Source organism: Daphnia pulicaria, chromosome 1, assembly GCF_021234035.1.
Source record: "Daphnia pulicaria isolate SC F1-1A chromosome 1, SC_F0-13Bv2, whole genome shotgun sequence".
Taxonomy (NCBI): Eukaryota; Metazoa; Arthropoda; class Branchiopoda; order Diplostraca; family Daphniidae; genus Daphnia; species Daphnia pulicaria.
Window position 1 is genome coordinate 15,200,887 of NC_060913.1, and position 14,751 is coordinate 15,215,637.

The following is a 14,751-nucleotide window of genomic DNA, read 5'->3' on the forward strand; positions in this document are numbered from 1 at the left end:
ACTAACGATTCCCATTTGAGCCGACGACGCAAATAGAAAAACGACTTTCTCTCCCAGGAGAATTGATAAACTCGGTTAACTTTTCTGTTGAATTTCCGATTATGTAACAAGTTGAAAACAATTTTCTTTAAAACTGCTGTGAGTTATGCGCGTTAGAAGCAGCGGCGTGTAACACGTTAGAGGACATTATTCGTTACTTATGCGTGAAATGGAAAACCTTTTCAGTGTCCAGAATGGATGGATGCGGTTGACGGACGCCACGGTGATTATTGCGGCCGTTAAAGAGGAAAAGAAAAATTGCGTCGCGTGTGTGGGATGAACAATAATTCTCATATCGGTCGAATGCACAACACTCGACGAATGAACGAAACGACCGCAGATGAAATTGCGGTCGCTCCTCTAAAAATGTTATAATTCACATTTTATAGGGGAGAAAAAAGATTCCGGATAAGAACATCACTTTTGGATTATTATGGCAATTTCTTTTCTGAAAAATGTATTCGGGTATAATTTGTTCACGTGGAAGGCGACAACTATAAAGCACATCGTTCATTATTGACCCACTGATGCGTAAGCAATTCATCCATCCATGGCCACTTTCCCACATAATACGTGGGACATATTTTTCCCACCATCCTTATTGAAACGTTGCCAAATAATTTTCCCAACACGGTTCGTTATTGTATACTATCCATGACGTCATATATTTATTTTTAGAACAAACATTAAACGTACACGGAAGAAAATTCTAAATTCACATGTAGGATAAAAAAAACACAATAAATTTGTTATATAAGGAAGTTTGACGAGCTATTCTTGAAAATTCATTTTCACGAGCAAATGAGAATTTCTCGTGATTGAATGAGGATAACGCAGCAGCTCGTTCAGACGGTGGAACCTTGTCGGAGTGCCAAGGCAGCATCGGTCAAATAGAAGAAAGCGTTGATGATGCAAAGAGCCTATAAACAATTAATTAAAACGACATGAATAATATGAAATTAAAATAGATTAATGTTTGTTTTATATACCCCGAGAGCTTTTCCAGCATTAGCGTTTTCGGTGTTGTTGCCGAATCCGAAAGCTTTACCGATTCCGGAATCGGCCCATGTCGAGTTGTTAGTTCCAAGCCAGTTGTTGTTGGGATTGGTGTCTCCCCTGTTGTCGTTTCCGGTGTGAGTCACTCCGGCGTAATTGCGGTAATGATCCAAGGCCAGCGATCCAACAGTCAAGAAGAGGATGAAACCCAAAGTGTTGTAGATGATCTCGAGGAACGGCTGGTAAGTTCCCGAAGTGCTCCACAGGTAGGAAATGAGCAGCGGCAGAGACACTAGCAGCATACCGCCCACCGTGACCAATCCGACATTGTAGCGATCGTGGAACGATCCCGTTGTGACGTCACCGCCGAAATTCAACGAGTAGGTGCGGATCAGGATCAGGCAGACAATAGCGATAATCTAAGTTTAAAAAAAAAAAAAAAAATTAGTAATGAATTCAATCAAAATTGATTAAAATGATTTTCTTACAATTTCAGCCAGCTTCATGAAGCCGTGAGTGCGAGCCAAAAGTCTGAAGTCGGCCATTGTTGGATGAATTGATGAAATTGCTTTTACTTTGAGGAGAGATGTCAAACTGTATTCCTTAAACTGCAGTTGGGCAATGACTAGTAAAGATGATGTCTGTCACTGCATCTTTTATGCTGGCCAGTTGCTCCTTGTTATTTCGCCAAAGGGGATGGCCTTTACCCAAACGTTTGTCCGACAACCAGCCCTTCAACCTTCTGTCATATTTTTTACTTGGAAATATTTTTTTCCGCATTATTGTGAATCTCATCTACTACGAATTGAAGACGACTCATCATTCTTGTGGGCCGTTATCTCTATCAAAGCGTTCGCGAATCGTCCAATAAAAATGAGATACTTTGTATTTGATGCCGTTATTGTTTCCACACGTCAACAGAACGTCATCTACTTAATTTCAGACTCTACACAATTGAGATTTTGGTTGCAGTGCCAATTTACTTGATAAATTAGAGCACCGATATCGGCAGTCGGATAGGACGTATAGTGTTATTACAACTTCATTTTTTAAAATAGTATAGAAGGGCATCATCTCTAAATAGAGCTAATAAGAAATTCTGTGTGATATTGGTTACAAGTTTGGTGTGTGTGATTGCATGGTTAGCTCAACAGAAAAAATATGGTACACAACAAAATTCGTTGCCTAACCCTTTCGAAATGAAGAGTTGGAAACATCTAAGAAATTTCTAGATCAAATTAATAACTAATTTTGTCTGATTGGATTTTGTGTTGAAAATTTGGTTTTTCCTTGTTTTTGTGCTTCAGAGTTGAGATGAAATTTCCGAATTACTTGAGGAAAATTCGAACCAGAGAAACGATTGTGTTGAGCAGAAAGAAGAATGAATTGATGATGAGCATCGACTGTGTAAAAAAAGACAAAAGAAGAAATTAAATACAAATAACTAAAAAGGAAAACTTTGAGGTGAAAAATTATACCCCGAGCGATCGCCCCGCATTCAAATTGCCTGGCCGATTGCGATAGATGACGTAAAATTCAAGCGAGAGGATTCCAGCCGTCAGAAAGAGGACGAATCCCATCAGCGAGTAAATCAAATCCTACATCAAAAATCATTAGTGGTGTCAATCATGATATAATGAAGTAAAAAAGTGAGTATAACATACCAATCCTGGTCGAATTTCCGATCCGAAAAGGTGGGCCACGAAGATGGGAATGGTTACGAGCAGCATACCACCGATGGTCATGACGCCGAAGAGGTAACGATCGTGATAGGAGGCCTGGTTGAGTTCTCCGCCGAAGGATAAATTGTAATAGCGCAACAGGGCGATGCAAATGATGGCCAGCAACTATATAAGAGCGCGGTACCGGAGGGGGGGGGGGGGGAAGAATAGGAAACAAAAAAAGACAATAAGATTACACGCTTCAGACATAAGAGTTGGAGGGGAAATTGTCTAAAAAGAAACACGACCGAGAGAGTCAGTCCCGCCTTTGACTGTCAAATAATCCCATAGACTATAGTATTTCATGGCGGAGGGTAATAATAACCGCAGGGGGATAGATTAGTATACTACCCAAAACAATCATTTCTTTATCATCAGTTTCCTTATATATTTTTAACCCTGCCGACCGAGTCTATCTCGAGATTGGGAGATCGATTGTTAAACGCGCTTATATAACTTTTGATGTTTGAATTTTAAAATGCAGACGTCGTAAAAAAAGTAAACAAAAGGTAATATTGACGTTAATGCAAGAATGGCTGTTGCCTCCGTGACAGGTGGTACATACAAATCTATCCATAACAATGTTGCGGGGAAAACAACAAAACAAAATTGCGACGGGATGAATATTAAAACACGACTGATTAAAAATCTCGTTACTTTCCTCATATTTTTTGGGGGTTTTATTTTCAATCAACATTTTTTATCCTTTTGTGCAAGTTATCACTTCCGGGAATTCTGTTGTCCCGTCCATCAGGTTTTGAATGACGGAATTTTCTTTTTTTTTTCCTTGTTATTGTGGAGGGGGGACCGGAACCGACGCTGTGGCCCCCATTCGGCGTTTGTGGTCCGTGACACACAAATTATTTCTACATACATTTCCCCTCGATTGCGTGTCGGAATCGTTACAATGCTCGGCTTAAAATTGTGTTCAAAAAGGAAAATTTTTCTTAATTTGTCGCTGGATTGTCTTTTGGCCATGCGACTCACGCGTTTCCTCATTTGATTTCTATAGAGGACGACATTCAAGTCCTCGTTAGAAATCTAGCCTGTACCTGTTCTCAACTATGTCGTCGTCGTCTTGTATAGTTTTATTTCTTTTTTCGTGAGCCTCTCACGCAGGAAACCCATCGTCGGACCCTTCATATCAAAGGCGCCACCACGGCAAAAGGCAACGCTTTTTCTATTGCCCTCGGGTCACGTTCGGGCATCAGCAGCATTATCATAGTTGTTAGTGTGTGTATGTGTGTGTGTATGGTAGAGGGGCGGAGGTTGGAATAGGAAACGAGTCTATACGACGCCCTTGTGTGCCGCAGTGTAGTATACATTATAAAAGCGTGACCTTTACCTTAGCTGAGCGTCTCTATGGCGCACAACTCGTTTGCCGTGCGGGAAAATAAATACCGCGCGCTGTTTTTTAAATACGCAACAATCGATTGTTAATTTCTTTGATTTCGAAGATGGTGTCATTTCGAGCGGGATGTTGTTAAAAACTTACGATTTGGATGAGTTTGAGGGCAGGTACGGCCCAGCGGCCTAGAAGCGACCCGACAACATCTTTCATTTCGGCCATGATGGTGTTGCTGTTGTTGGGGTTGTTTTTAGAATTTCCTGGCGCCGAGAAATCGCGTTGGGGACACGCCCAACAACACAACAACTTGTTGAAAACGGCAAAAGGCGAGTTGTCGCCTTTCACGCACGCCGAAAGAATTCACCAACGACGCGTCCACACACACACAACCACACGCACAATAAAAGGAATTGCTCAAACGGAGCGCGTCGGGTCACGAAAAACACAACACTACGGCGCTGTACTACACCGGAGTTGGCTGCGAAAAAATAAAGTTGGCGTCCACGACAGTTAAGGCGACCGACTCGGCAATGCAACTGACTCTAACAAGCGATAGAAGAAGACAAAAAAGAATTATAAGCAGGTCCCTCTCTCACGACCCGCGACGTACATATAGGGATCCCGCGCTGCGTTTGGCTCGAGGGTTACGTGGCCAGTGGGGTCTTTTTCGTCGGGCTTTTTTGTCAGCCTGGTGGTGGGCGGAGCAACCACCTATCCGTGATAGTAGTACGTAGTAGTAGTAGTGAAGGGGGGGGGGGGGAAAGGAGGCCAACAACCCAACGCACACGCAGGGCTCTCGTTTGCTGGAAAACCTGTGTGTATTATATAGTATTTGGAAGCCCTCCGGTGGAATTCGGTTGTAATATTACTTGCTGGCCAGAAAAGGTTTGTGATTGGACAGTTGCGAGTATAAATTTTTTTCCGCGGGACTCGCGCGCGCTCAACAGGTGTTCCCGTAGAGACCCAGTTGCGTAAGTCAAACAAAACCCAAAAAAGTTGTGTTGGCCGGAGCCCAACAACACACCTGCGACACTCAGTTGCGCGCGTTTGAATTATTTCCGCCATTTTTTTTTAAGGAAATACGATTCCGCTCGGATGGAATTTTTGTAGAAAAAAGGAAAACATTTTTTAGACGGGAATTTTCAAAAGACAATTTATACAGACTCACGCTATGGTTTCGCATTCGTGAGCGCATCACGGCTCACTTGACGCACGCATCAAGTTATAATCGCATAACCAACCCAGCAGCGGTGTAGCAATTAAAAATGCAAGTGAAAGAAACACTCGCCAGGGTTGAAAACCAGTTGGAATTCGACGCCCAACTTTATTTTTTTCCATATTCAAATTTCATGATGATAAAACGAAAGAAACCAGAAACCTACCGACAACATTTTTTACGTGGCACAGTTCCGCTTCCCTGACTCTTGTATACATAAAAAAGTTAAAAATTTTGAATTTGAATGACATGTCTTTATTATCATTAATTGTCCATCAACGGCATATCATCACATGTGAAATGTACCGGAAGAATTAAACCGAAATTTTTTTTTTGAAAAACAAAAGGAAGAAACCGCAGCTTTTTTTTATTTTGGAAGGGATATAGGGGGGGGGGGGGGGAGCTGAAAAGGGGGGAAAAAAAATATTAGGCATCCAATCGAGACTGTCAAAAAACGGAAACCGAGGGCTGGGAAATTTTGGGGATGGGGGGGAGAAAATAAGAATTGTGTGTAGTTCTTTTTCGGTAGTAATATGTAGGACGAGTAGTTTGGGAGTAAAGAAAATTTACATTGGTTAAGTCATTATCTTTTTCTCTCTCTCTCTCTCTTACTCTGTCCCTTTTTCTTTTGTTAGTTTAAATGGCGTGTTTTTTCGGGAGACTTGGTGTGGCGTAACGCCTGGTGTTTCATCCTCGAATCTACGTTGATTGACTAGGAGAGCTAAATCATTTCAAGCATGCAATGGATTTTTTAAAAAATAATAAAAAGTGAAAAAAAGAAAAAATTAAGGCAAGAAAATGAACAAAAAATCAGTAGGGAGAGAGAAAATAGAAATCGTAATTGATTAAGTAAATCTTTTTCCTCGTGGAAAATAATCAATGGGATAAAGGATTTTTCACAAGTCATGAGAGTGTCATGAGGCACTTTTGATGGGAAGAAGAAGCCAACGGAGTGGGAAGGAAGAAGTCCAGCCTCATTGTCTTGAAAGGAAACGGTAGACGAAGGGGGAAAAAGTGTTTGGGGATCTTGAATGTCTAGGAGTGCAAAAAACAAGACGGAGGATGCGTTACACAATGACAAAAAAGACGTCTTCATTTACGACAGGATGGCTATGCTCCGGCGTGAAATGTTGACATTGTCCATGCTGGCTGAGCGTTTCAAATTTGCTCGCAAAATATCAGATGCCAACTTATCCTCGCAGACACGAGACATGGCCTCGAGCTGTAATTTGAAAAAAAAGGGGAATTTTATTGCATCAGCTCACTTGGATGGCGAATTGTGTAACAATTTTTGTTTTACCTTGGTTGCCTTCTCTTTTGTCAAGGGTTCAGCTGGGAAATTCATTTCATTCGCCTCGGCAAGCGTCCGCAAATCAAAATAATATTTGGCGTAAACGCTCGACGGAATATTGATGTTGAATTGAAGCATTTCTAAAAAATGACGCTCCAACTCGTTCCTGATAGATAAAGGAAAGCATTAGGAGACCCGGTTATTTCAGATAAGCTTTTAATCTCTTGCTATGCCAACTTACATATCTTCCACTGTGATATCTTTGAGAATTTGGCAATAGTCAACATTCCAAACTGCTTGATCATCCCATACTTTGGAAGCTAATAGAATGGCACCCAGCACCACTCTTTTCCAATTTCCAGGGGTAATGTCGATTTCTGCGTAAGTTAATAATCTGAATTGGAAAGACAACAGGTTATTGCACTGCTGATTTCGTAATTCCTCGAATGACGTCCAACCTTTCCAAATAAATCAGGGTGATGATGGCACACTCGGCTGTCAGTTGGGCGGCGTTGAATAACGTTCTGACGAACTTGTAGACTTGGCGGTGGTCGGGATTGTACCGGCAGTAGTCATTAGAAACACCGTCCTTCTATAATGGTGAAATAATAAATGAGCAAAATTAAAGCTGACAACCAAAATAAGATGACGTCTACTGACCGACAAAGGATGAAGTTTCTCGTCAAAAATATCCATTTGCCTATCTGATTGTCGGTTCTTGATGTGATAGTAAATGGCTAGTGTCACACACTTGATAGTGTTCTTTAAATTAGGCTGACAAACAGTACTCTCATCTACATAGATGGTAGAGCAAGAGTTGGATTTTTTCAAGGTCCCTCTATCATGGAGCTACAAGTAAACAGAATGGAATGAGGAAATGGACACGGCAATAAATCAATATTATTATACGTGAAGTTGGCTTCTCCTCCTTTCTAGTCCCTCTGGAGATTCCATACAAAATTTTAGATTAAGTATAATCAAGAATAACCAAATTAAATATTATTTACCATGAATAGCAGCTCTTGATCTTTCCATAAATATTGTTTCAGCTTTCGGGTGGAGTGACGGGTCTGATTGCCAATCTTCAGGTTCTCTCTCACTGATATGCTGTAGGTTTGTTGTACTTTCCGCCCTGCAGGGTTCATGTGCTTCTAACACTTTTCGTTCAGATACATCATTGACTTTTCGTTGGGGTTGAGGACTGACGTTGTAATAACAGCAGCCCAATGAGTGTTTGTTACCCATGATAACTCTTGCTGATGTGGACAAAAAATCACAGTTCTTCAAAATCTATTGACAGAAAAAGACGAAATAAGTCTAAGCATGCTTAAAATGAATTCCGTCTGGTGAAGAAAAGGGCGAAAAAACACAGTCAGTGCGATATCGCCATCGATATATGAGGGAAGAATTTTTCTATCCGACTTACTGGAGACGGGTCGTCTTCGTCTGTTTTCTAGACATGTGTCGTTCAAATATCAATGCCTTCATGAGAACGGAAAAACAGGTCACGCAAAACGACCGGAAATAATATTCAATCAAATGTCAAACTTGAATTCTATATTTAATCACTTTATTACTCCATTAGGAACCGCTGCTTTAGAAAAGCCTGCAAGCTGTGCAGAATGCCCCTCAACATTGCCACATTCATAAATGGACAAGCGTGAATTTAACAATTCAGCGTGAGTTCTTCTCGAAATCATTTATACAAGAATTAAAATTTAAATGAATACTAATTTTTTGAAGTACATCAATCTATGGATAGTATTAAACAAATGTATTTATTTCGCTATTTTAGAGGCGTTCTCCTATCAGTCGGTGTTCTTAGCCGACTCAAGAGCGCACTTGTGGCCACATCTTTGCATTGCCCAAAAAACAAAAATACTTCAATTGAAAATTACAATCAGATCAAATTATACCATATTTTTTTTTACAAACAAGTGTTTTTTTAAATTATTTATTCAATAATGTAGTTATGACAACGTAATAACGTATTGACATTTGTCAAGTACCAATCGATTCGCTAGTGATCGATTCAAAACGAATCGATTCACTCGTTCTTTTTTAGCTCGTCCTGGAAACTTGGTTAAGCAAGTGTAATTTTGTTCTAGAAGAGAAGAGAATTCGGAAAAAGATCTACTGACTTCCTTCTCTTTTAAACACTTGCTACCATGGCAGAATCGGACGGTCGTGTTATCGAAGAAATCAACTTGGCCGATGACGACCAAAATGAAGTCGAGTGTTTGGAGGATTTGGTCACGTTGGACGGTACGGACTGCACTCATGAAGATGACATGATGGATTCGTCCCACGGGTCACAAGATGACATCGTCGATATCACACCACCACCTGAAGTGTAAGAACAATTACAGTTTATAAATTTTATGTCAAAGTGAAAAGTTCCCAGAACCTGCTGTTAAAAAGCTTTATTCGTGTCATGTGATGACCACCGCCTTTCTAACTAGATTAACACATGTTTTCCCCCACAGGCTAAGAAAGAAAAAGTTCCATGAATCATGCAATAGAAATTCATCTTAAATTATTGCTAGAATAATGTAGGTTGAAGACTTGTGTCTTTTTTCTACCCACGAAGCTGTTTGGTCTATCATTATTAAGGATGCTGTACTTGACCTGATAAATGCTTTGGGTGGAGGTCCATTTTACCATTTGTGGACGGGCATGATCTATGGATGTAGGTTACTCCCACAAGTAGGAAAGTGTTTGCTCATGAAAATCTGAAAATGGTTCATTGTTGGCATCATAGGCAGTGAAATTTGCTGGCAACACCTCAAATACTTCCTTTCTTTGTTACCTTCAAAATAATCAACAACTTTTTCTACATGGATTATAGTTGGCTATCCATCCGCCAGATGTGAAACCAGCCAACGAGTTCTTTGGGTTCTCGTTCGTTTCATATTGAACATTGTTTTGAAAAACCAAAAAAACTCTCGTCAGTAAAATTCCCCATGACCCTGAAGTTTGTTTCATGTTTGGGCACGTGAATCTTTTCATCACGATAGGTGATTTTGTTTTATTATCATCCCTTTTCGAGAAAAGTGTTCAGCAGCAGCAGCAGCGAGCTTGAAGGTCAACGACATCTAGCTGTTTCCTGAAGATCTCTCGTTGGGATCTTGTATTTAAAAAATTTCTAATATGGTATATACAGTTCGCTCGGAAGGTGGAGTCGTCAACAGATCGAGGAAAAGAAAGAAGAGACCTTGACGCATGACGTAAAGTTGCTGCAGCAGGATCGTTCAGGTTGCTTGCTGCTGCTGGCTCATGTTTGAACAAAGCTGGCTGGCTGGCCTTGACGCTGCTAGTGTTGCCGAACTTTGTAAAATCTTAACAACAACCCCCTCCTCGTCTCCCCAAAACAAAAATTTTTGTTTTTCTTCTCCCAACCGGTCAGTCCCGACAGTGAAAGGACTCAAGGAGAGACTCGTTATTTGTTCGTCGTCTCGGGGAGGGCTGCACACGTCATTAGGAGGTGGGAGGGGAGAGAGATTTTTATATATTTTGAGAACGCCGTCTGCTATATTTGGATTTGTTTTGGCTTCTCTTCCGGCGGGTTGACTTCGTCATTGCTTCGTGAATAGCCCCTGCGGCTGAGCTGTGAGTCGTTACTGAATCTTAAAGGCGATTTGAGGGAGGTATGGGCACTACGAAAACTCTCAAAAGAGACTGCGATCTTCGTCTAGCGCGTTCAGTCGTTGCGAGACCGCCTTGCGCCAACCAGGACGGATTAAAACTTGGCGAAAAGTTCTATTTTTTTCGTGTGTATGTTTTGGTTGGTCTTGACGGACCATATTTGTTAAGTCACGTTCCGTCATTGACTTTCTCGTGTGATTTCATCATACAAGATCCAAGTGCTCTCTTTTTTTTTATTCGCCGGAAATCCTTGTTGCTATCGAATTTTCTTCCCTCCTCCCTGTGACGTACGCAAGACATGAAGATGCCTTGGTATTCGTCTTATTACCAGGATACGGCCCCACGAAATCGATTTCGTCAACAGAGTCGCTCTAGCAATCCGGCCAGCAACGTGTTCCTTCACACGGTCCACTTATCTTCATCCGCTTATTCGACTCCTTCGTACCGTCAGCAGTACTATCCATCCCATCCGTCGCCGCCGCCACCATCGTCATACACGCGACGACATTATCAAAATGATTTCAGTCATTTTCGACCCGAGACCAGCAGCTTGAACAGTGGGGCAAGTTATAGGCCGCGACATTCGTCCCCGCACTCATCTCCAAACTCGAGTACTGGATCCAGCAGCAGTCCGTTCAAGAGCCGCAGTGACGGATCGAATTGGTACCATCATCGTCGAACAGCTGATTCGGCCACTGAAAGACTTTTGGCCCGTGCCGATGCGCTCACCGAGAGACTGCATCGACTGTTGACTAAGTCTGCCGACTTACACTGGCGCCGAACGGATAACCCCGTTCGCCCCGATATTTATAGCCGAATGAGTCAGTCTAAGCCTCAGTCAGCGGCAACTGGAACATCGTCGGCGGCTAATATGGCCACCGATACAAATGTGGCAGCCCCTTCTGTCCGTGTCGATGACATCACCGTATCTAAAACCGAACCACGTCCGACCACTCGAACGCATGTCATCACCATCAAGCTGAGCAACAGCTACAGTAACAGAGGCAATCATCGGTCTCAGCATTTGTTCCAAGATCCCGTCAAGTCCCAAAGGACTCCAGAACCCCAAAGGCCTCCAAGATCACAGAAGCCACAAGAAGCCGAAGAGCCCCCAAAATCCCAAGAAGCGAAAGAACCAGAAAAGCCCCAAGAACCCCAAAAGCCCCAAGCATATCCGAAATATGAAGAATCTCAGAAATTTCAAGAAACAAAGGAGATTCACGTAGGAAAGGAGGAAACTCCTGAAAGGCAAGAGACTCCAGAGCCGCCCGAGTCGCCTAAAGACTACCGTAGACAAAGACCGCAAGACTCAAAGCAGCCGAGTCAACATTCGTCGTCGCGATCGTACAGACAGTCGACGACACGTAAGCCGCCTGTCGTTCGGATCATTCCCATTCACATTGAGGTGGAATCGGACGACTCTGGTATTGTGATTGACCCAGAAAGGGACATTCAGGTTCCGGATGAGGATCCAAGAGTTCCCATGGTTGATAGTCCCATCTCTAGTCGTAAAAACACTTCGGCAATTTTTATCAATGGTCCCGTTTTCGTTGCGGAAAAGCCGAATCTTGTCGAAGAGTCAGATCTCGAACCCGAGTTGGACATCGAACTGGATGAACCAATCCGCCCGGCGAGTGGTTCAACCAACAGCCGTCGTTGGGCTCTTACTTTGAGGTAGGATTTTTCAAATGGAAAGGGCATCAAACATATCCTCAGCACGGATTACCTTTCCCTATACATCCGCTTTATTCTAACATTTCCAAACTGAAGAAAGAACATGTTCGACTGTACCTTAACCACTTCATTTTCATGCGACTCGTACTTTCGTTGTTCCGTGGGCAGTTGGCATTCGTCAATATTTTATCTGACTGGATTTCCAGGAAAAGAAATCGCATCACCAACAGTCTCTCCTAATATAATATAAATGTGAATGTAAAATTTCTATCGCCTTAATGAAAATCACTTAGCCGTAAATCATTCATTTTCCAGCCGCGCCCGGCTCACAACCGAGAAAGTTGTTGGCTTGACGTCATGTTAAAATAATCGCTTTGTTTTGCGTCCTTGGCAAAAGTCTCGATTTGTGTAGGCACATTTTTTTTTTTCTAGCTCGCTTTTTTCATTTGCAATTTTCTTTTCTGTTTTTGCAGTCTTGCGGAGGAAAAGAAGGCGGAAGGCAATGCTCATTACAAGGTGAAAGACTACAGAAAAGCATTGGCTTGTTACACGCGAGCTATCGAGCTTTGCCCGGACAGTGTGGCCTATTATGGCAACCGAGCTGCCTGTCGCATGATGATGGGTTTATACCAAGACGCCTTGGAAGATGCCCGTGAGAGTACACGCCTGGATTCCGGCTTCGCTAAAGGCTACGTCCGTATAGCTAAATGCTGCCTTGCGCTGGGCGATACAGCGGCTGCCCTCAACGCAGTCAACAAAGCAGAAGAACTCGATCCGAATTCCGACCTGTCAAACGAGAAGCGTTCACTTCAAGCTCTCCAACAGTTTGCTGAAGAAATTATCAAATCCAACGCCAAAGGCGATTATCGCAAAGTATTTCCCAGAATTTGTTCTGTTACTTTTTTTTATTCGTGTTGTTTGCTAAAACTTTGTCTTCATTTAAGGTAATCTTCTGCTGCGATCGCTCATTAGAACACGCCCCAGCCGCCCGACGTCTGAAATTGACCAAAGCGGAATGTCTCGCGTTACTTGGTCGATACGCAGAAGCAGAAGAAATGGCCAAGTACGTTTGCCAATATTTCCATCTACGTGTTGTATAAATTCAGTTCATTAACTCTCATTTTGATTTTACAGTGATGTTCTCAGATCAGATCAAACAAATGCGGATGCCCTTTTGGTCAGGGGTTTGTGCTTTTATTATCAAGACAATATCGAACGGGCGTTCCTTCACTTTAAACAGGTTCTGCTCATGGCTCCAGACCATGTTAAAGCTCGTGATATCTTCAGAGTTAGTAAAACATTCCCCCCTAATATTTGCTTTGTTCTGTTTGCTCATCATGTTTGTCTACTCAATTGCAGAGAGCAAAATTACTAAAAACCAAGAAAGAAGAAGGCAACGAAGCTTTCAAGGCCGGGCGATATCAAGAAGCCCATGAATTGTACACAGCTACGCTGATTATTGATCCTAACAACAAACTGACCAATGCCAAAGTATATTTTAACCGCGCTGTAGTTCTTGTAAAGGTATGTTGATTCGCCAATTCAATCAGCAGCACTACAGAGTTATGATGTGTTGTTGTCTTTTTCCATTTGCAGCTAGGCAAACTAAAAGAAGCCTTGGGCGACTGTGACCGGGCCATTGAGTTGGACGAAACTTACATCAAAGCATACTTGCGTCGGGCTAAGATTTGTATGGACCTTGAACAGTTTGAAGATGCCGTAAGAGACTATGAAAAAGTCAACAAAATGGAAAAAAATCGAGGTTTGTTTAATTGGTCTTAGAATCTCTTTTAAATTGATAACCTCAGAATTTGACTAAACAATTTTTAAAATTCAGAATATAAACGATTGCTACATGAAGCTAAATTGGCATTGAAAAAGTCCCAACGAAAGGATTACTACAAGATATTGGGCGTCGACCGTAACGCAAACGACGATGAAATAAAAAAAGCTTACAAGAAGCGAGCACTTGTTCATCATCCAGGTGTGTATTTATTACCGATAATCGGTAAAATTCGCTCATACTTTTGAATCTTTCTAACAATGTTTTTTTTTTTCTCTTGCCACAGATCGTCATTCAAGTGCTACTGAAGAGGAAAAGAAAGAGCAAGAAAAGAAGTTCAAGGAATTGGGAGAAGCCTATGGTATCCTGTCAGACCCCAAAAAGAAATCTAGATATGATAATGGGCATGATATCGATGATAATGATGGTGGCGGATATTCAAGTAAAATCAACATTCGCATTAAAGTGATCAAATTGCACCACTAATTTGTTCTCTTTTCATCCTTTTCTCATTGCAGGCGAAATGGATCCTAATCAAATATTCCAAGCATTTTTCGGCGGTCCAAGCATGTTCCGGATGGGGGGTAACATGGGTGGAGGAATGGGAGGAATGGGTGGCGGTGGAATGGGCGGCCATTGTCCAGGCAATTTTAACTTTCAGTTTGGCTAAAATTACATCTATGCAGCCGTTCGTATGCTATTCTATTAACCTGTGCATTCAAATATCGAAGAGTCCGTTATTGGCCGTAAGACATGAGCACCTTTGGTCTTACCTTTCAGTCGGCAAAATTTTCTTTTCGAAAGTTGATGCATGTGGCTGTAAAAAAAAACATTTGCCAGTTATTTGCGCTGTTCATACAATATCCCAATCCCTTAGACTCACGACCGAATCTTCTTATGCTATACACGGACTAAGATTTATCATCGTTCTTTGTTTCTTTTGGTTGGCTATAGAGTATAGAAGTCTTATTTCGTGTGATCTACTCGATGATGAAACATTTTTTGAGAAATGAAATATCTTGCACTAGATTAGATAAC

At 41.9% G+C, this 14,751-nt stretch overlaps 4 protein-coding genes across 5 annotated transcripts; 1 reads left to right on the plus strand and 3 right to left on the minus strand.

Moving 5' to 3' along the window:
- Positions 1-677: 677 nt before the first annotated feature.
- LOC124327320 lies at positions 678-1,809 on the minus strand. The gene is made up of 3 exons (XM_046786326.1): positions 1,524-1,809; positions 1,029-1,454; positions 678-959 (listed from the first exon to the last, which is right to left on the minus strand). Exons 1-3 carry the CDS (start codon positions 1,578-1,580, stop codon positions 885-887), a joined length of 558 nt encoding a protein of 185 aa, XP_046642282.1. The 5' UTR covers positions 1,581-1,809; the 3' UTR covers positions 678-884.
- Positions 1,810-1,903: 94 nt separating this feature from the next.
- Positions 1,904-4,764, minus strand: LOC124327327. The gene is made up of 4 exons (XM_046786338.1): positions 4,252-4,764; positions 2,700-2,882; positions 2,514-2,633; positions 1,904-2,438 (listed from the first exon to the last, which is right to left on the minus strand). The coding sequence occupies exons 1-4, from the start codon at positions 4,324-4,326 to the stop codon at positions 2,364-2,366; spliced, it is 453 nt and encodes a 150-aa protein (XP_046642294.1). The 5' UTR covers positions 4,327-4,764; the 3' UTR covers positions 1,904-2,363.
- Positions 4,765-5,559: 795 nt separating this feature from the next.
- On the minus strand, positions 5,560-8,246 carry LOC124340433 (cyclin-Y-like protein 1-B). The gene is made up of 8 exons (XM_046792963.1): positions 8,038-8,246; positions 7,619-7,901; positions 7,521-7,552; positions 7,272-7,460; positions 7,070-7,203; positions 6,853-7,005; positions 6,621-6,777; positions 5,560-6,542 (listed from the first exon to the last, which is right to left on the minus strand). The coding sequence occupies exons 2-8, from the start codon at positions 7,854-7,856 to the stop codon at positions 6,417-6,419; spliced, it is 1,029 nt and encodes a 342-aa protein (XP_046648919.1). The 5' UTR covers positions 7,857-7,901; positions 8,038-8,246; the 3' UTR covers positions 5,560-6,416.
- Positions 8,247-8,653: 407 nt separating this feature from the next.
- LOC124340395 (dnaJ homolog subfamily C member 7-like) lies at positions 8,654-14,634 on the plus strand. 2 transcript variants are annotated; one of them, XM_046792948.1, is made up of 9 exons: positions 8,654-8,964; positions 12,404-12,803; positions 12,875-12,993; positions 13,065-13,218; positions 13,290-13,454; positions 13,527-13,692; positions 13,768-13,914; positions 14,000-14,155; positions 14,232-14,634. In XM_046792948.1, the coding sequence occupies exons 1-9, from the start codon at positions 8,780-8,782 to the stop codon at positions 14,381-14,383; spliced, it is 1,644 nt and encodes a 547-aa protein (XP_046648904.1). In that variant the 5' UTR covers positions 8,654-8,779; the 3' UTR covers positions 14,384-14,634. The 2 variants fall into 2 exon arrangements, with proteins under 2 accessions (XP_046648904.1, XP_046648903.1); XM_046792947.1 differs by lacking the exon at positions 8,654-8,964 and adding an exon at positions 10,262-11,930.
- The last annotated feature ends 117 nt before the right edge of the window (positions 14,635-14,751 follow it).

Coding starts and splice junctions, on each gene's coding strand:
- LOC124327320 (XM_046786326.1), bottom strand. CDS start 1,580: ATGGCCGACTTCAGACTTTTGGCTCGCACTCACGGCTTCATGAAGCTG. Junction 1,455..1,523: donor TCATGAAGCTGGCTGAAATT/GTAAGAAAATCA, acceptor TTTTAAACTTAG/ATTATCGCTATTGTCTGCCT. Junction 960..1,028: donor ATGCTGGAAAAGCTCTCGGG/GTATATAAAACA, acceptor AATTGTTTATAG/GCTCTTTGCATCATCAACGC.
- LOC124327327 (XM_046786338.1), bottom strand. CDS start 4,326: ATGGCCGAAATGAAAGATGTTGTCGGGTCGCTTCTAGGCCGCTGGGCC. Junction 2,883..4,251: donor CCCTCAAACTCATCCAAATC/GTAAGTTTTTAA, acceptor GCTCTTATATAG/TTGCTGGCCATCATTTGCAT. Junction 2,439..2,513: donor ATGCGGGGCGATCGCTCGGG/GTATAATTTTTC, acceptor TTTTTTACACAG/TCGATGCTCATCATCAATTC.
- LOC124340433 (XM_046792963.1), bottom strand. CDS start 7,856: ATGGGTAACAAACACTCATTGGGCTGCTGTTATTACAACGTCAGTCCT. Junction 7,461..7,520: donor GGAGGAGAAGCCAACTTCAC/GTATAATAATAT, acceptor GTTTACTTGTAG/CTCCATGATAGAGGGACCTT. Junction 7,204..7,271: donor AGAAACTTCATCCTTTGTCG/GTCAGTAGACGT, acceptor TCACCATTATAG/AAGGACGGTGTTTCTAATGA.
- LOC124340395 (XM_046792947.1), top strand. CDS start 10,555: ATGAAGATGCCTTGGTATTCGTCTTATTACCAGGATACGGCCCCACGA. Junction 13,915..13,999: donor AGCACTTGTTCATCATCCAG/GTGTGTATTTAT, acceptor CTCTTGCCACAG/ATCGTCATTCAAGTGCTACT. Junction 14,156..14,231: donor TGATGGTGGCGGATATTCAA/GTAAAATCAACA, acceptor TTCTCATTGCAG/GCGAAATGGATCCTAATCAA.